Source organism: Vidua macroura, chromosome 16 (assembly GCF_024509145.1).
Source record: "Vidua macroura isolate BioBank_ID:100142 chromosome 16, ASM2450914v1, whole genome shotgun sequence".
NCBI lineage: Eukaryota > Metazoa > Chordata > Aves > Passeriformes > Viduidae > Vidua > Vidua macroura.
In genome coordinates, this window is record NC_071586.1 from 3,832,634 (window position 1) to 3,853,726 (window position 21,093).

Genomic DNA, 21,093 nt, shown 5'->3' on the forward strand with positions numbered 1-21,093 from the left:
CAGGGAGCCCAGGGCAAGGGCAGGGAGCCCAGGGCAAGGGCAGCAGCCCAAATTCATTACAGCGCTGCAGGTTTGCAGGAGTGAGGGCTGCTGGGAGCTGCGAGGTCGCTGCTAATGGAGTTCCTGGGTGGAGGTCATCCCCGTTTGACCTGGTGTTTGGGAGGCTGATGGTGTGTGAACGCCTGGCTGCTGCACAGGAGGGATGGGGATGCAATTTTCGGGGCTAATGATTGTGCTGACCTGATGTCCTCACACAGCTGCTTTCTATTACTGTGGCTTAACTGGGACAGGGGAGGCTCAGGGGACTGGCTTTCTGTAATGAGCTGGCTGTGCAATTACAGCACTTACTGCAGGACACTGGGGCTAAATCTAGCTCATTTTTGCTTCATCATCTATTTTTATATTATTCTGGCATAATATGAGCATTCCAAAAAATGTGAGTTTATTGCTCCTGGGTGAAATGGATAGTGCTAATAGTGCTGCTGAGTGTCGTGAGGCTGGCATGGTGAGGGAATTGTTTCATTGCTGCCTTTTCACTCTGTCCTCTTGGCTTACAAAATTATTGACATGTGAAAAAAAAATCACCAGAGATCTTTTTGTTTATATTTATATTCCAGCTGTGTTTTTTTTTTTTTTTTTTTATTTGCTAAATTAAGCAGGGAGCATTAATGTAATTTTTTGCCAGAATCCATAGAAAGCTGTAGTGGCTCAACAGTTTACTTGAAAATGCTTTGTTTACCTTGAATTTCAGATTTAGTTTATTGCAGTTGCATTCTGGATCATGAATTTCTACCATCTAATAAGTGTGAAATCCTACTTTTGCTGACTTCTAGAAACTGCCAAAATTATCATAGGCAGCAGAGCATGTGGATATTTTGCTAAAGGCATGGATAAAGTAGGTTTAGGTTGCTTTTAAGAGGACAGCAAACAAAGACCATACATTTTATTGCATACAAAACCTGTGTACTTTTTTTGTGGCTTACTTATTGTGTATTGATGTTTTCTCTTATTACCTCATTATAAGAGTAATGAAATTTATTCCCAGTATTAAAGAGGAGCCATTTGGCGAGTTCTGTGCAGGTCAGTTTGCTTTGTAAGAGTGAGTTCTGATTTCAAAGAGACAACCATGTTCTTCTCCAACTGTTTTGTACCAGGCACACAAATATACAGACTCTTTCATGAAAATCATTGTATAAGTTAGTTAGAACAAGTGTTTCAGGGATTGTTTTTCTTTTATTTATTTATTTTAGAGAGTTTATTTTGTTACACGACAGAAATTTTAAAAAAGATGATATTATGACTGAGACTTCATATGTTCAGTGAACTATCCATGATAACTACTCCACATTTTGCAGATTGATTTATTGAGCCAATTTAAATTAAAGAGCTTAAACAGCATTAATTGAGCATCACAAATACTACTAGGATGTAGTTAAGAGCAGATATATTTTTCACCAACTGCTGAAGTCATTGCCTGTAGACTTACTGAGTTAACAGAAATTTGGAGTAACCTAATGCTGTTATCCATAGCAGTAAATAAACTGAGCAAAATTTAATTAAAGATACATATCTATGAAATATGAGTCTTGATTCCCCCTGTTCTCCCTTCAGCATATTCCATTCATGTATGCCTTTAATAGATTGGATTTTTTTACTGAGCACTCGTGTGTAACAGCCATAGGCTGTTATGCTTAGCCTTGTGGAAGCTCCAGGGAGCTGATCCTGCAGGATATCCCAGGAATTTCTCACTTGTGCTTTCAGGAGCAAGTACTGAAGAGCAGCATTTTACCCTCACAGCTTCTGTGGGGCCCAGGACTTTACTTAAAAAAATAAAGTCTTGTCTTTTAAAAAGGTAGGTGTTCATTTTCACATCTCAGGCAAAAATCCATCTGAGAGTTTTCTTTTCTAGAAAGTCTCAGTTTGGCTGTCTTGTTTATATTGTGAAGAGAGGAGCTGCTATAAATAAACCTCTTAAATCCTTCACAGACAGTTTTAACAAAATATCCAGAGTGTTAATGAGGAAAAATAGTTTTCGTTTAGAACGTTATTTGAGCATTAGTCAGAACAAGGGTAAGAACACAAATGAAAAAGCCCAGCCTTGATGAGTTAACATTTTTGGGTCAAGTCCCACCTTCCTGACACTCAGGAGCTTTGGTGACCATTAAGGATCAGGTTTATAAAGGGTCATGTAGGGCTTCTTGGTAGTCTGAGGTAGGATTGGGGATGTAAAAGTTACTTTTGCTTCACTTTCCAGAATCGCTTTTAGAAATCGAGAAGGGGGTGAATGAAAACTGATGAATTAGCAAGAAGGTGAACTCTCTTGCATGCATATTTTTCTATGCTTTTGATAGAGAGATTTAAATGCATTTAAAGAACAATTTAGATTTATAGCTATATTTATCATGATTACTTCACTAAATTTGGCAAGATGCATTAGAATTCCATGTTTCAAAGGCACAGTGCTTTAGGAAGTGAAATATTACAATATGGTTTGGCTTATTTTTCTAATTTTGTCAACACTAAAAGTGCCAGACAGTACATTGCAATATTTCTAAAGGCTTGCTGGTTGGTTTGGTTTTATCTTTTTTCTTTCTCCTGTTCCCCTGCTGTTGTTTATCACAGTGAAGCACTGAGATTACAGGTAATTGTTCACATCATGGAGTCAGAGCTAGTGAAGAACACTCAGCACAGGGCTGGTTTCTTTGCACTCTGTCTCTCTTGGTTTGCACAGACAGGTGTCTGCTGAGGAAGGCAGGAGCCTCCCCTGAAAAGGAAAGTGTAAACCCCCTCCCTCTGAATTATTGTAATTTTGAAATTAAGGGACTCTCAGGCAAGGATATGGGAATAGGAATAACAGTTCTTTATTAGGGAAGAAAATAAAAATAAAAATGCAGTAATACAAAACCCCACTGCCAGAGTGAGAACATGCCCTGGCAGGCTGTGTGTCAGGGTGGTGGCAGCAGTGCCATTCCATGGGGGCTCAGCCCTCCTGCAGTGCCAGCTGTGCTTCTGCTGGAGCAGGATCCTGGACAAGGCTGGAGTTTTCCTCTGAAGCTCCAGGGCTGCTGTGGATGGGCCTGGGCTCCCTCTGGGAATGCAGTGGGGCGGAAAGCTGCTCCTCTGGGAATGCAGTGGGGCAGAAAGCTGCTCCTCTGGGAATGCAGTGGGGCAGAAAGCTGCTCCTCTGGGAATGCAGTGGGGCAGAAAGCTGCTCCTCTGGGAATGCAGTGGGGCAGAAAGCTGCTCCTCTGGGAATGCAGTGGGCAAAGGCTGCTGTGGTGTTCCCAAAATCTCAGATTGTATCCAGGTAGGAATGCTTGGCTCCTCCCCTGGGCAGAGCATCTCCCCATGGGATGATGGAATTTTCTCAGCCATGCAGGGACACTCAGTGGCCATGAGCAGAAGAGATCTCCTGGAGGGAGGATTGGCTGTGGGAGAGATAAAGAAAAAACTGCCCAATGAACAGAAGAGAACTGCCCCAGCTCTGACAGACGGGGACAGGATACACACACCCAGCCACATCTCACAACTCAGGACACTGCCATAAAACAGCTCCCACAGCTCAGGTTCTGCTCAGTGGCCTGGACTGGGAGCCACAACCAAAAATCTGCTCTGAATCCTGAGGAGCCATGTTGGTGACTGCTCCAGGCAGACAAAACTGGGAAAAGCCAGTGGACAATCAATCTCCCATCCCTCCTGACCCACAGGTGGATTCCCAATTTCATAAAAGGTTGCAGCACACTGATTATGAAATTGTGATTTTTTAATACTGCCTGAGCTCAGTGACACAAACTTTAAAGGTAGAATTTCACATTTGTTCAGATAAATGCCAGGACATCCACGGGACCTTGTCAAGTCTCTGCCCCTGATCTCACCAGTGCAAATCTTGCTGAGTTCCCTTGCAGGCTGTTACTGCAGCAGGTTAAAGTAGTTAAGCAGTGGAGGTGTTGGTCTCCAGGACTGTCTGTCTGTCAGATATTTTGTGTCTAAAAAAGAAATAAAATTAATTCTGTCTTGGCATTAACAATTCCAGTTCCATTAATACTATTTCTAGGTTTATATCTTTTCATGTTTAAAATCCTCTATGCCTGATATTCCAAACATTCTAAAGTCCAAACTGCCAAAGATTGCTTTTTTTAACTTATTTTAAATGTTTGTTTACAGCATGTTTTTTTCTAGTCCTGGCCTCATTTTTTTTTTTTTAAATCCTTTCTCTATTTCCATAGGAACCTGGGAAGGGGGAAAGATATTAAAGATAAAAACTGGTCTTATTTTTTAAATGTACAGGATTCAGATTGATGTGAGAAAGTGAAAAAAATTAAGAAAATGTCTTTTTGAGAAAAATCAGTGACAGAAAAAGGGCTTAATATGTGTGTAAGTTGGGACAGTTCAGTGAAATTATCACTCACCTTCAGGTACAGGATAGATGAGAATACTGGCTCAAAACATGTACCTTGCAATTTTTTCCTCTTTTTTTTAACACAGGGAATTTCTTGTACTTTCAATACAAAATCGATACTAAATGAGCTGTCCAGTCTCATGTTTGAGGAGCTTTCTTTGTTCAAGAAGGTTTCCTTTATTTCTTTCTGGTAAGGTGTTGTCTTGAGAGAACTGGTCATGTCCTTGGTAACAAATAGCAGCCATTTGCTTTCTGATTTAGAATAGCAAATACTGTCCTCTGCTCATTCTGGAGAGAGGAACTATGCATGCACCTCAAGATGAGACCATCCTAAATGCTAAAAGCAGTAAACATAGTTTAAAAGACTCTACTTTTTTGTTGCAGTGTCATCACCATGTCTATGTTTTGTCAGTATTTGCAGGATTCCTCATGTAGAATGGGAAGTTCTGCATTGAATACAAGTTCCAGGAATAGCAAAAAAAGCCATTTTAAAAGATGTTTTCTGTCAGGCACGTCTAGCTGGTAGCACCAGAAGAATAAATTGCATCTTGCTTGGGAAAGTGACATAAACCCAGGGTTTTGTTATGTCACAGAGGGATTATGGTGAGAGAGACAAGGATCCCTCACCTGAGCCGTAATTCCTCCTGGTGAAATTCCTGTGGTTTCAACTAGGGCATAAAATGTCATGGGGGGAGCAGGAGGAGAGAGGAAATGATGATCCCTCGCAGGAATCGTGGGGCAGGGCAGTGGATTATTGCAGAAGGTGATCTGCAAAGGGGAATGGGGTGAGCTAATGGTGACACACCTTGTCTGCAGCCCAGCTCTCCTCTCTGCTCCTGCCTTGGCTCGGCCCACTCCCACCTTCTGGAATAATTAGCTTCTCATGGACACATCTCTCCAGGTGCTTCCTGACCCAGGATTGCCTGGGGTGGGGGTGAATGAATTGGCTTTGTGTCTCGGGTGGCTTGGCTGCAGATCTTAGCTCTGCTTAAGGAGCTCGAGAGCTGGCAGTGCCTCCTCAGAGGCTTTAATTGAGTGATCACAGTGTAACACACAGACACTTCCTCAAAAGCCTCAGCAAAGGATGGCTTGGAACTGCAATTCTTTGTCATAGCCATTACACTGCTCCCGTGTCTTCATTCACTGCTCCTCAAACGTGACAGCAGACACAGGTGCTGGACTAGAAATTACAAGTTTCAGGAACGGGGGTAGGAGTGAGGGGGAGGAAGAAATCAGTCATACAGATAGAATGATAATTCACTGTGTTAAGACACTAACTTAAATAAAAATCACTGTTAAACTTTTAGATAATTGTCAGGTCTTCACAGACTAACAATAGTCAGCCCATTAATTTAATGAGTGTTATTTGACCCATAATATTAAATGAATGTGGTTTACTGTTTATTAATTAAACATTAGTTTGAGGAATGCCATTATTTTAAGTAGAAACATTCCATCTTTGTCTCCATTGGTGTAGTGGTGAGTATACAATCAAAGATCACAATCCCTGTGGTGTGAGGATCATTTTGCAGAGTTCCCAGAATAACTCAGGGTATGTTTGTGTCCCTGTGTCCAGCCTGGGTGCAGATGTTCTCTCAGCTGTGCAGCTCAGGCTGCTGCAGTATTTCAGCAGGATAACTCTGGTGTGCCAGCCTGGCACCCTGACCTGCTGTATCAGGGTCAGCTGCTGCTGCACTGCTCGACAGAAAACTCTTAGCAGTGCCACGGTGTTATTTGTCATTTTGTTTGATAATTTTTCATTAGTATGCTTGGCCTAAGAATGGGCTAATGAAATTTGATAAAAATGTAAAGCTGGGATGAATTGCTAACACAGAGTGTGTTATCCAGGAAGAGATGGATGGGCTTGGAGACTGAAATAAAAGTGAATTAATGTTAGTAAGACTGAGGAAAAGGTCATGATTCTAAGAACTAACTGGAATTCAGCTGCTGAGCAGGGATTTATCAGACAATAACTTGGAGAAGAAAGATAGGGACATAATGTGTCCTGTGGTCCAGCTGACCACTGGGTGACTGTAAAGCACCAGGAAGGTACAAAAATATAAAAGAGAAATACAGTCTTTGGACACGTAAGGTGAATTATTAAAATAGAAGAGTAATTGCCTTGCAAGGCATTAGTGAGTCCTGGCTGGAATAGTCACATTGTTCAGTTCTATTCACATTTCTTGCAAAGCTGATAGAGGGAGAAGATAGGCACCTTTGACAGAGGGTTTAGAGCAGGATTTATGGCAGCTTCAGGAAGCTCCACTCCAAATTCTGGTGGTTTAAGACAGGTTTTTGGTATATCCACTACAATATGTGCTTTTAGTCATTTGCCTCCAAGAAAGATGTAATTAAATTAATAGAAGTGGAGTGTAACTCTATGAGTCTATTAGTAAGACTTTTTTTGTGAGGGGATGGTGCCAGAGTGACCAAAGGGAATGCCAGCAGGGAATGGATGGGATGGTTTTTGTGTGGTTTATTTTGGAAAGGAAAAATAACTGATAACAGTAAAAAATATTGATGAAGAGGATTAACAACAACAACAAAAAAGGCAATAAGTTGTTTGTAAATAAATAGAACTTAAATAAGGTCAGTTCTGCTCGTGTGAGAGAAATTCTTGAACAGCTTCAAAAATCCCATTAGTGACAAAGATACACATTTCAAATAGAGCTGAACCTGGGTTTGAATCAGGTTAAATTAAATAACTGTTTGTGATTGCAGGTGCAGTGTTGTGATGTGACAGGAGTTCATTTCCATTCCTAAATTCCTTTGGAATAAGCTTTTGATGAATCCACAGATGTCTTCCATTGAACAGCAGCTCTGCACACAAATTGTCTCCTTTGCTGTGCAGGCTGAGCTTTGTTCAATAAACTGTGCTCTCCTCCTCCTTCCCTCAGCCAGGGTCATGGCTGGGCACTCCTCCTCCTGCTCCTTGGAGCTTGGGAGAACTGGTCATGTCCTTTAGAAGTGATGATTAACACCAATATAAAGGAAGATCTATTCTCCTGGAGACAGAATTATAGCTAGGTGTCAGTCTGGAATTTGTGAGGAGACTATTAAGGGCTTTTCAACCTAGTACAGTGGTGACAGTAGTGTGACATAAAGTTCTAACAAAGATTTTTTTGTCTTACAACATGGTTAAACAGCCTTCAGAGTCTAATATGAGCTTATTAACTTCGTGTCTGTTGTTTGACCTATAGCAGTGTATATGTGTCTTAAAATGTTTAAGTTGCTTTAATATAGATGATGAGTTTCTCTGTACTGCCAGCAGTGGGTTTTGTGCAGTTTTTCATAGCAGTTGAGTTTGTATCTCCCTGGTGTTAGACGCTGGCCTGAACTGAGCTCAGTGTCACCCTTGAGTGGCAGAGAACTCGGTGATGTTTGTGCTTCGGGGCAGCTTTGGCTGCTGGAAGTCAGCCCTGGAGCTCCCAGGTGTCCAAACTCTGGGCACCTGTGCCCAGCAGACTGTCCCCAGTGAGAAGGATCTGGCAAAACTTCCTTTGTCACACTCCACATGGAATGTGACCTTCAGAGATTGTGCTTCTACCTCTGTGGAACTGAACTCTTTTCAGTGTGTCCTGGGAATTGTGTCTGGGTTGGAAAGTTTATTATGGTTGCATTGCTCATCATCAACAAAATAAAAATAAGTCAAAATAGAAACATATTTTCCCAGTTCTCTTTTGGTGTATTTCCTGGATTTTTACCCAATATTCCTGAATTTTACTGCTTTAATATATCCCTGGTTTTGCCCTCTGATGTGCATGAGAGGTGAATAGTCTCAGTGTGAAAGACAGTTCTCTTCAGTTCTGTTCCCTCTAGCCATCAGAACCAATTGATGTCAGTCACCTCAAAAGCCAATTAATCCCATTCCTGTTTTGTTGGATCAATACTAATGCATTTTTCCTGTAATTTTCAGGTTTTGACATCATTGGATGCCAGCAAAGCTGAGGTAGGAAATTCTGTCTTATACTGGTGGAATGTTAAATAGCTCTCTGTGCTTCTGATAGAGGGGCCAGCTTGCCTACAATTTTGGGGTGAAAGTTTAAGTTACTTCAGGATGGCATTTATGCTGCTTCTAGTGCTTAACGAGCCGATCTTTGGAAATCTGGTCATGGTATAACAGTATTTAAGCTCATAAAGCCCTTCTAGGAAAGTTTTGCTATTGTGCATGTCTTTCTGAAGGTTTCCATGGCACCAAAACCACACAATTCAGAGGTTTGTTCAGTGTGTGTTTTATTTCCCACCCCCAGAAGGTGCAAGCTGACCTTGCCCTGTGCCCTTCCATTTTTCTCCTTTGCTCCTCAGCCAAGCAGGCTTGTACCTGCTGCAGAGGTGGTTCTGGGGGTTGGCACGTGTTCTGTCACCTCCACACCTGCTCTGCCTCACTCTTCTTGTACCATATGCCATGAACTGCTCGAACAGACTGGAGCATGAAAGAGCAGATGAATTTAGTGCCGAGTTCCCATTGAATTCTGGAGTGCCATCGGCAGTGTTGTACGTTAGGTGCTTGACATTGCTGCAGGTTAGCTTGATCCTTTTGGACTCACATTTATTTTGTCAGCTTTCCTCTTGATGTGTGAGTATTTCTGAATGGTTTGAAGGTGTTCTTAGAGGTGAAAATATCCCGATTATTGGAGTGTCTTTGGAATAACTGACTGCTAAAGCAGAAGCGGCCCTTTGTGAGCACAAACGTGTTTGACTGCATTTGCCTCTCCTGGACATTGCTGCTGAACAAGTCACTGCACTTGTAATAACTGGCAGATATTTTAATTTGGTGCACAGTGCCTGAGTCATTTATTTGTAACATCAGTTGGAAGCTCAGAGTGCTCCTCTGTGAAACCCTTCTCGGACTCACAGTAGGGAATTTGTGGTGTGCTGCAAAGCTCACGTATAACTGAAAATATGTGTAGGTGACTCTAACTGCTGGATAAATTTTTAATATGAACCTTTGGTAAATTAAATTGCATTATTAAAGAGAATAGATAAACTGTGCTAGTTACTTTAAAGAACAAGAACACGAGTTCACTTGCATACTGCAAAAGAATGAGATCATTCATTTTTATTTAGATTGAGACTCTAATATCAGCATTCAATTTAGCTGGTCTGATTCAATTGTATACTTGGCTTGTCTCAGGGAGTTTCAGGAGTAGGATTTGTGTCTGTTTTTTCACTGTTGCACTGTTCAAATGCTTGGTGCTGTTCTATCAAGAGCCCACTAATAGTCATTTTGAGTTTCTTGGTTTTTAATGGGATTTTGGGGGCTGAGATTTGTCACTGTGTGGGCGCTACTATTGACTCTGCTGCCTTCTGTACAGTCTGTTTTCTTATTTATTTGTCAAATGTTCTCATGTACCTTTTTCTCTTGTGTGTGTAAATTCTGGGAATATTGCAAGTTTCTGCGTCGGCCAGTTGAATTAATTTGTTTGTTGGTACTCTGTTGATTCCAAAACCTTAAGTTAACACATTTGGTTGTTTTTTAAGAGCTCACCAGCTGAGGTTTGTGCCCTACCTGTGGGCCTGCTGAGTTTGGAGACACAGATCTGTGTGTGAGAGGTTTTGGTCAGGTGCTGTTTCTCCCACTCATGAAAGTACTCAGAAGGATTGCCAGATCTCCAATACAGGGCAAATCCTAATTGGATGTAGAGGGTAATTAAATATTTTTCTTAATCAGGGCATTAATGTTGTTTGAAATAGTCTGAGTTCAGTGGAATAACTCACGTAAAATAGCAAATAAAAAGATAACAGGCATGCAGAACTGGTTGATGAATTTTCAGCTCAGGAAACGATTCCTTTGACATAATGGCAAACTTCCCAAAATTTCCTCTGGAAGCCACACGGGCACAACCCTACAGTTCTGGTGGAGTTTTGAGGCCTCACGTGACTGTGGGGATGACAAGACACACAGGACATTTCCTCAGCTTTGAGAATAGTGGCTCTGTGTTTTGCCTGATTTGATTTGATTTGATTTTGCTTTACCTTTGGATCTTCAGGAACAGTTCTGAGAAAGATACAGCCCCAAATCCTCTTGTTCTGGCTTACCTTTGTGTCAGGTCTTGTCTCATTAGAGCTCCTCCGTTGTTTGCTGCTGGAGTGCTTGTGTGGAAGCTCTCTGCTCTGCTTTTGAATAAAAAAGCACTTAGGTTTGTTTTGTAAAATCTTTTATCAGAGCCTCTACTTGGTTGCTCTTGAACTGGTGATCTGAATAGTCTTGAAATTTGTTTATTCCTTTTTCTTTGTTCTTAGGTAACACTGCTGTGTTCCTTTACTAAATTTTGTATGAAGTCTGCATGAAAACTTAGCGTATTTGTGCAGCTACTGAATGTTTTAGGAAGGTACAAACCAGCTGGGTTTTTTTCTAAATGCTGGTTACCACATAGCACTACAGAAATGAGAACATCTAGAAGAAGCTGTCAAGTGATCCCAGGACCTTCCTTCCATCTTTTAACAAAAAGGGACAACAAATAGTGACAGAGTCAAAGCTGTAGGCAGCAAAGCCTTCCAAAAATAATTGCCAAATCTGCCCACATCGTGTCTGTTAGGGTCATAGTCTTGTAAATATGCAAGTTAGAGGCATCTTAAAAAGGAATAACTTATGCATAGGTAGTCAAACACAAAGATTTTATCACAGCTTACCCTGCTTTCTTGTTCAAACCCATAACAGATTCTGTTAATACTATTACAAAATGGGCCTGAGATCAGTCTCAAATACAGCTGTCCACTGTAGCAATTCCCATACCACACAATAAAATAAGTTTTCATGTAATTTGCTGGAACAACAGTTTGAGGAATGCCTTTTTTCCATTCTGCTAACTTTATCTATTACAGATATGTGGCATCTAGTCCTTTTATTGTTTTTTGTATGTACGTTTTTCCCCATGAAAAGGTGTCTCATTCAGCAAACTATTTGACTTTCCAGAGTGTTCTTCCTTCTAATTAGCAGTGAGAAGAAATGATCTTTATGTTAGGCAAAGCATAATTTCTTTTTCTGAAACAAATGCTGTTACGAAAATAGAACAGAAAAAGCTTGTTGTGATTCCTCTTTTCCTCTGCAATATTTGAATAAATGATACCATGAAGTTCAAGGCCTTCTTGTGAGAAGTGAGAGGTCATGCCTGATTGAAATACAAGTTCAGCATAACTGTGTGTTAGCTCTCTGCCTGCTTTAATGGGAGGAATGTCAAGGCAGCCTATTTTTTACTCTCATAAAGAAAAGAGTGCCAATATGTCTTAATAAAATGGAATCAAAATCAGCTCAAAGCCCAAGGAGGTTATTAAATCAGAGTTTACAGGAAAGCTCAGAATAATAAGGAGAATATGGCTCTAATGATAACAAAAGTGTGACTGGTTTATCCAATGATCCATCAGGTCCTTGATGACCAGGAAAAGTCGCTGTTAAGCCCCCCAGGTCCCTGATGTGGAAGGAACTGCTCAGGCCTGGGGGCAGCATGTTCAGAAAAGGCCAGCACATGGATTCCCTCAATCCACCCTCTGCTGCCCTCCTGGGTGGGGTGGAGAGAGAAGGAGAATCCACTGGCAGGACAGGCAGTTTCACTTGTTTTTGGTTGGTACAATGTGAATGAAAAACCCTGTCTGTGTGCAGGAAATGTGTTTGCATGAGCGATGTGAGCGGCGCACGTGCAAGGTGTCCATGGCAGACACGGTCTGAAAGCCACCACAGAGGGTGTGAGGGAGCTGGGGGGGTTTAAAGAGAAAAGGAGACTCAGGGGTGACCTCATCACTGTCTGCAATGTCCTTAAAGGTGGCCGTGCTCAGGTGGGGTTGGTCTCTTTCACCAGGCAGCACTGACAGAACCAGAGGACATAGTCTTCAAGCTGTGCCAAGGGACATTTAGGTTAGATATTAGGAAGAAGTTTTTTACAGAAGGGGTGATAAAGTTCTGGAATTGTCTGACAGGGGAGATGGTGGAGTCACCATCCTTGGATGTGTTTAGAAAAAGATTGGATGTGGCTCTGGGTGCCAGGGTTATTTGAGGTGTTGGGGCTGGGTTGGACTCGATGATCTTGAATGTCTCTTCCAACCCAGTGATTCTGTGAATTCTGTGAAGGGTTTGTGCTGGCTGATATTATGGTCTGCTTGCCTTGCACTGCTCCTGGAGGCCCCAGGTGCAATCCCAGCCCATCAGGCTGTGTTGCACACTCTGTCCAGTGTCTGACACACTCTGGAGGTGATGCAGAACAAGAGAAATGAAGGAACCTTGTGGTGAGGCAGCAGCAGAGCAGGGGTTTCACTGCCAGCAGGACCATACCTGCTTCTGCTGCCCGCCTCTGATGCCAAGGTGAACTAGTTCCTTCTGGAAAAGGAGTCAGTGAGATGTGTGTGTAAACAGATAGCAGAGCCTGCTCAGGAAATATGCCTCTACCAATATCGTCCTACGGTGACTGGTTTGATGCTTTGCAGTGTGCTCTGTTCCTGCTAGACTTATAATTCTTTCTGCTAGCTCATGAGGAATTTTAAATCCTGTTGTCTGTCTGATTGATTTCTATGGGAAAACTATGATATCAGTGGGAACTTTATCTGGGGAGAGATGAATGCTTGGTTGGATGCTGTCAGGGTAAATTGCAGGTGCTGTATTAAAGCCCCACAGCAGATAAAAACATGTCATTCAGCCTCCCTCCCCTCCCTGCCCTACTTTTTTCTCCCCAGCACACTTAACATGCAAGGACCTCGTGTGCCATCACTGCAGGGGATGTGTGTGCTCAGGACAGGAGACATTTTCATTTCTATTTTCAGGTTGTTTTTCAGGATGAGTGAGTGGATTACAGCTTCTCCCTGTTCTGATGCATCAATACTTTGCATCAGCCACAGCATTTGTTTGAAACTGTGCATTGTTTATCTTACCCAGCTCTTTATTCCCTCTTCTTTCCAAGTGGATTGAGGCATGGAGTCATCAGTCATGATGACTAATAAAGAATTTGCTATTAGTATTTTTTAAAGTTCCTATCTTTAATGTATTTACAGCAAGAAAATATTTGCTTTTTAAGGAAACTACATTATCTATAGGATTATAGCATAAAGCTTTCCTTATAGTCATAATTTTGATTATTTTAAGGCATTTAAAATCTCTATAGTTTTTAGTGGGACTTCAGAATTTATCAAAAGGATAATTATTGCAGTAAGATCGTAATTTTTGCTTGGTATGTTGAAATCACTATAGATTTGGCTAAATCAAGCTGTCACAAATTCTGTATAAATAGGTACCAGTGCTTTTTCTTAAAAAGATAATTGCAAAGGTGTCATAATTCTGCATAATATAACGAAGAATATTTATAATTTCAAGTGTAAAATCAAGACTTATAAATGAAAAGTATTTTTAATTGTCAAGCTTTTAGAACTGAACATTTGTAACTGTGCAGAAGTTGACATTTTGATGTTGAGCCATCAGTAATTTCCACTAAAAAGTATTTTTCAGTCATGCAAGCTGATGAAGGGTCTGAACTCCCAGTGAAAGGTGTCTCTGGGTAACTCAGTGTCCCATACAAATCCTGCTGAGCACCTTCTGTGTCTTCAGATCCCCAATAAACCCTTGACTGGCAGTGATGGGAGCTCCCAGCTGGAGCAATTATCCTGACAAGTTAATATGGACACTGCAAACGTGGCAGGAAGGAAATTCATGGCAGTGTGTGCCTGGAGGGTGACCCTGGGATGTGCCTGGGGTGCAGCCCCCCCTGAACACACCAAATACCTGCCTTCATCAGGATTTGATGGATTCCCCTCCAACTTTTATCACCAATGGCTTCCTTTTATAGTTTTGAGATTTAACCACATTAGCTACATATAGATGTAAAAGGACTGCACAAAACGGATGGAGAAGAATTATACAAAGTTTTCATCCATTTTTAACTCAGGCATGAATTTCTAGGATTGTGCTCCTTCCCTCTGAAATCCTGTGCAGTAATTTTAAGTTGTGCAGTATGAGAGACAGTCTTGCTGTAGCTGCTACTGTAAAACCTAATTTGCTGCATAAAATATGAGAGCTATAGTGAAATATGAGCCTGGAGAGCAACTCTTTTGATCTTGAGTAGTCAAAAGGTTGGCATGTATAATGGTATGAAAATAAATGATGTCAAAACTGTAGGATATAATTTATGGTTTGGGGACAACTTTACTCATGGAAGCAGAAGCTTCTACCACTGAAGAGCAAGTAGCTCAACAAAAGATAATGAATGGAAATTACAAACTTTCATAAACCCCCAGATAGATTGAATCATGCAATACCTCAGTTTAAACACAACCAGTTGTCTAATTTACTGCTTATATATTATTAAATATATAATTATTAGGGCATTTATTATATATATATATATATATATATATATATATGATTGGAACTTGAGCCTTCATTTTGTATTTCTTTAATTAAGTACCAGGCTTTAATTGTCATCCAGTTTGGCAAGGACTTGGACACATAAATTACTCAGCTCAAGTGACAAAAGCTTGGCTCTTGTAAGCTTTTAAAAAGGTGCTTTTTGAGGTGGCCCAGCACAGCCTGAAGAGTGCCCAGGTGTGTCATGGTGCTCCTAGGAGAAGCGCCACAAAACAAGGACAGAGTATTTGTTGACTGAAATCTTTATGGCTGTGATACCACCCAGGTTCTTACGTGTGCCTCTGGTAGCTGAGACTCTGTTGCCTACACCACCTTTAGACTTGAGATTTTTTTTTAATGTATGTATGAAAAATGGTCTATGGACTAATTCAGTTACCTCTATTTGCTTCATTCAAAGTTGCACAACCTTCCCCAATAAAGTCTCTATCTCTGCAAACAGTCTTTCAACTGGGCTTGAGGGCTTTGTTTGCTTGGTTTTGTTTTGTTTTGGTAGGTTTAGTTTTTTTGTTTTTTTTTTTCCTTGGTTGGTTGGTTTGTTTTTTTATTTTTGTTTTTTATTTTTTGTACATTTTGTTTGGTGGTTTTTTTTTTTTTTTTCCTTATTTGTTTGGTTTGGTTTTGCTGGGCTGGGTTTTTTTGAGCCTCTATCTTTCTTTTGAGGTCTGCTTTGTGAAGTTTCCACAGGGCTTCTCTTTTGTCCTTCTCTCACCCAAAGGCTGCCCAGTCCCTTTGGTGATGGCTCCAAGGCTGTTCATGGGACGGGGGGACCCAAGGCTGGTGTTGTGTTGGGTGTCACTGCACTTTGCAGAGTGAGCTCCTGCAGGGGAAATGTTGTACCCAGACCTCCCCAGCCCTGAAGTGGCTCTTTGGATTCAACCCCCAGGCTGAAACTGGAATTCTCCCCCAAGGATCTAAAGATTCCATCCCCACAGCAGCCCCCACCCTGCCCAAATCTGTTTGGATAGGACTCCTAGGAGGCTTCTGAAGAAAATGAGATTTAAAAATGACAGCTGTGAACCATCCTGCATGCCTTTTCTGTGTATGCAGATACATAAACACACACATTTCATGGACATGTGTCTCCAGAATGTGTTTCAGTAAAGTGCATCAGGGATCTGATGGCGACAGAAGTGAATATTAGCTTGTCTCACTAAAGGGTTGGTATTGACTTGAAAGTGCACTTTGTTTATTGATTCTGTTTCTTACTTTCCTTCCACATCCTCTTGCTGGATGCTGTAAGTTTTCACTGCCTGTGGGAGAATCTGGATGTGTTTTGATGAAGGTTTTAAAGGTGCTGTATTAATCACACTGTTGTCAGTCCTCACTGGTGGATTTCAAGAGTATCACACTGTCACAGCTCTAGATGGGCCATATTGATCTTGATGATTAAATCAGCTAAAGGAAACTTGATTTCTGAGGGAAAACTTAATATTCTCAAAGCCCAAATGTCTCCTAAATATTTATAGGTGAAGAAAGTTGATCAAATACCTTTGTTCTCTGATTATTACAGTGAGCAGCAACACTTAGCTCAGATTCTCATTACAGTGATGTGATGTACTAATATATGAATTCCTGTGTATGTGTTTTCAATCATGTGAATACGCAGAAGTAACTTTTTTCTTCTCTCTTGGCAAGGCAGGAAGATAAATAGGTAAAAATGTGTATGTGTTTAAGCAATAAAGTTGGTTTAATGGTTCTTGGGGAAAAATTTCCTGTGGTACACAGAGTAGTGACTTGATTGAACAGGACAGAATCATGCAGTTCAATTAATGTGCAAATATGTGCTCACTGAACTTCCATTCCATTTATCACATGGACGTGGAAATCGGGTCATTTTTTATCTCTGTATTATGTATATGACATCTTAGTTTGCTTCTTGCATGCTGCTATGGGGAAAATAGCAATGTGGCACACCAGAGGCAAAAAGAATTGGAGATAAATTCCTCAGCTGTCACAAACATATTTAAGTAGATCTTTGTTTGAAGATAAATCTCTTCCTTCTGCAAGGACTAGCATCCAGAAGGCCTTTGCATGCTCTTCCCATTAAAATGGGATGTATTCCTTGGCTGTGTGCTGGGAAAAATCATGGGCAGCAATTGTCATGTTTATGAAGTACATCGTTAACAAAAGAAGTGTACTTACAGAAAAGCATCAAAAGGAAGTTTTAGCTGCAAGTACATTAATATTCACCATTAGCTGTTTAGAATAAGGAGCCAGATATTTCAAAGTAAATTTTATGATCTTACCAAGGTTTTCTTCCATCCTCAGGCCTAGTGAAATTTGTTTGGGGACTGTTCTCGTTCCTTTGACTAATTATTGTAAATCAGGTTAGCAGGAGTACAGGTTGTTATTCAGTTTTTACACTGAAAACCTATACTGGAACTTCTGTTAGTAAAAAGTAAAGTGAATAAACTTCTGCCTTTTATTTTATTTCTAGAATTGGTGGGAAAAAAAGGTTTTTTTTCTCTTGGTTTGGAACAAAAAATTACAGCAGCAAGGGCAAAAGATTAAATTTCATAAGTTCAATGTAAATTAATGTGATAAAAATTCCTTTTTTAAGAGCCTGTAAGAATACTGGAAGGTTTTTAACAATTTCATTGTTCAGATTCACTGAGAGTCTAAAGACAAGACCTTTTGGCTGACATGGGCAGCTGTAAAAATTAAAGAGTAGCTGAATTCCACATGGAATTGTAGTATTTGCAGGCAAGGCTTCTAACCTTTAAACAAACCACAGGCCAAATTCTCTGCCATGGAAATTGGCAGAGCTTCACAAACTTTAATGGAGCTGGGCCTTAATGGAACTGTGCCCGGTTTTGGGAGCAGTGAACGTGATCTCAATTTAGGTAGGAGGTGGCAGAGCTGAGGGAGAGAAAGAGGAGTTTAACTTGTTAATAATCAATCCCCACAGGTCACTTTTAAATAGGAAAAGGTCTCAGCCTGGGAACTGCAGTGTCTGGTCAAAACCAGATATCTTTCCATCAGATATTTAGTTCAACATCTTTAATTTATATGTGAAAATGCAGAAAAGATTGGATTTCTTATTAATTAAACCTTATACTGCTGCTTAACATTGAGCCCAAATGGGCAAAAGAGATATTTTGGGAAAAGTTTCTGAATGAAATGTGAGGAGTTTGGAGCAAACAAACCGTAAGCTCCAGGGCAAGACAAAGGGAAATGTTTCCATCAGTACAAACACATTGATGCAGCACTTAGAGAGCAGGAGGGGTTTATGTTTAGGGGAAATAATGTGTTTATAAAAATAGATGTTCATAGGTAATGTCTATTCACAGATAAAGCAATTGTGAGCCAAGCAGCATTTTGGGCTGGGACTTCACCAGGAAGTTTTAGAAGGGTGCTGCTGCCCATTCCCATCGTACATTTAAAAAACAATTTTCTTAGCAGCAGCACTCACTGCAAAGGTAAATATCCAGAATTATGAGGGGGTGTTTGGGGGCAGTGTGTGTTTGGTTTATTCTTTTGACTGAAGTACTAAAATATTTTGCTTTCGCATTCATGTTTAACAGCCACCAAACATGCTTAGGAAACACGTGTTCTGTACAAACCTGGGAAGGGTTTGAGGTGATTTAGAACTGCAGTGGTTGCTTGGAGAAATGTTCATGTTGCTGTAATAGGGGAAGAGAAAAAGCAGCATTGTTCTCAGCCTCCTGCTTTGCATCAGCTGGATTCTGGGAAGGTGAACAGCAGTACGTGTACTTGTGTAGCTGCTTCAGGGAGGAAAAAAGAGAGAAGTTGCTGCCCAGCACTGCAGAGGAGAGAATAGAGGAATAGACCTGGGAGAGACTGGAGTGCTGGAGGAAAGTGTGGAGCTGAGGAGCAGTGGGTGAAACAGAGCCTTTCTCCTCCTCAGTAATGGCAGCTTTGAGGAAGGATCCACAAGGCATAGCCACGTGGGTGTGACAGCCTGGACAAGAGTGAGAAAGCTAGATAGATTTTCACAGAATCGACCTGGGAGCCTTTAGGGAGTTGAAGATAAACAATGATAGCTTATTATAAAAAACAACCTGCAGGTGTTGTTTTTCCTACTGTCTGTTTTCTTGTTATACTCAAAGATTGTTTATAAGAAAGGTGTCTTGTTAATTAGCCAGTCAGGTGAAATGTATTAGCTAAATGACCAATTAAGACCACTTGTATTGGAACAGTCTATAAAAAGGAGCAGTCCAAAATAATAAACAGGTGCTTTATGCCAGTCAGCCTTCTGGTGAGTCTGTGTCATTACTAAACAATGACATAGCCAAAAATATTTCCTTTTCTTGAGTTTTCTCGGAGGTCATAATTAAACCGTGTCTGTTGTAGGGGAAGGCCCCTTTGCTTTGGGAAGGTCTGCATTTTCCACCTTAGGAAACAGCAGATGACAGAGGCAGCCTGGGGTGTATAGTTGCTTGTTAAGGCACCTTTTTCCCCAGCAGTTCCACATTTCTTTGCCATTGAAACATGATTTCAATTTCTGGTCTGACAAAGAGTTTTCAATTACATGTAGGGTGGAGTTGGTTTATTCACTTTATAATGAATTATTGGCATATGATTAATTATTTGCTGAATTACTAAAGGGTTCTAACAAAAGGATATGGTCTGTTGGATTGGGAGTTTATGATTTTGGGACTAGGCTAAAGTCTTCAGAATCATCTTTGCAGGGTTTCTATAACAGTGTAACTCCCAGCAGTTGGTTTGAAAATTGCTCTCTTTGCTGTATCTCATTTCCTTCTTCCATAGTGCTCTTTGTTCCCAAAGGACATAGTGAATACTGTCTTGAGTAGGATTTGAAGAATTCAGAGTAGATCCAAACCATCTAGAGAAGCTCAAAGAGTTCAATCTTTTAAATTCGATTACATTTTTATGCAGACTTTACATTCTTACACTTCAAACGTAACACAAGAATTTCTTTTCTGCTCTGGATTCAGTGAATGTCTTTTGCTGTAACTTCTCTGGGGAAGCAAAGCAGCTCCCAGCTGAACAGCTCTTCACATTCAGCAGGACTTCTGAAAACATGAAATTGAAAAGAACATCGTGTTTGAGCTCTAGATGATTTATTCTGACAAATAACACAAGGGCATCTCCAGATAAACATAGATGATTACATGTTGGTAAAGCCACCGATTGTCAGGAGACCAGAATAATGTTCTAGGAGGAAATATCTGTGGGGTTTAATGAATTTTGAAGCATCACTACGAAACCTGGGTTACAAAACCGCATTTTAAATCAATACCGAGAGCGTGCTGAATTTATAAAATCAGCGTTCAAGCGCTGAGCTATGTTCATCAGTTTAGTTTGTCTTGCCTGGACTTGAGAATGCAATTGAGTACTGGTGGTACTTTTCAGAAGAGAAGCCCAGGAGCAGGTTAAGGCCTAGACTTGCATAAACAGAAAGCTGAACCAAACAGGCAGAGTAATTTAATCCTGTTTCTGTTAAGCTTTTAATGAATACTTTATTCATTGTAATACAGATAATATGCTCCATTATGGTTCTGCTCAGCACCACAGTGTTTTAGGAGAGATCCTCCAGAAGGAGAAGAGTTAATGGCAGTGAGTGACAAATATTCCTGAATGTGGCTGTAACTATCAGAAATGTTGGTTTATGGCTCTTTACCTAATGCTTTATATACTAAATTAAAGCAGCCATAGAGAGTAGTCAAATGTGTCTTTTCTAATAATTATAAGAGCATTATGGCAGAGAGAATGTGAAAGTTTAGAAACCATAAGAGCCATTAATTCAGCTGCCTCTCCCACAGGTGATGGGTGTCTAATTCCTTATCACCCACAGCCAGTGTCACTCTGCCACAAGGAGCAGGTGCCTTCACCTCAGCATCTAGGCTGCAAAACTGCATCTCAAATATCTCCAGCCTCTTCATCTTCTGAGCAGGAATGATGACATGGAAAATTGAAGTGTTTGGTATATGTCACCCAACACTTAAAACCAAAAACAAACAAATAAACCACTCCCCAAAACAAATTAAAAAATCCCTCTTGCCTTTTACGGAATGACGTAAAGTGAAGACATATGATTGCATTTTGATTAAAAGTGATTACAAGTAACCTTAATTAGCTCCTGATCCCATGAGTTTAGGGGAATGCTCTATTTAAAATGAACTAATGCAAAAAAATTTAATAATTTCCATAATAAACAAGAATGTTTTTTTCCTTCATGCTTTCCTCATGTTTAAAAGTAAAGAACTCTCAAACATTAAATCAAGTATGAAGTGCCTGGGAGAACACTGGAACCATTAGGAACCTCATTGTCATCATTCCCATAACTGGTTTTAAACATGGCATTTTCATGGATAGGTAACCATTTACTTTCTACATGAGTTGCTGTGATAAGAATTTATTACAG

General features: G+C 40.5%; 1 protein-coding gene across 1 annotated transcript in view; it reads left to right on the forward strand.

The window, feature by feature from the left end:
- RBFOX1 (RNA binding fox-1 homolog 1) overlaps positions 1-21,093 on the forward strand; it is a 1,011,377-nt gene that overhangs the window by 131,518 nt on the left and 858,766 nt on the right. The window contains exon 3 of the mRNA XM_053991708.1: positions 8,316-8,348. Within this exon, the coding sequence (XP_053847683.1) occupies positions 8,316-8,348 (33 nt within the window). The remainder of the gene's footprint in view (positions 1-8,315; positions 8,349-21,093) is intronic.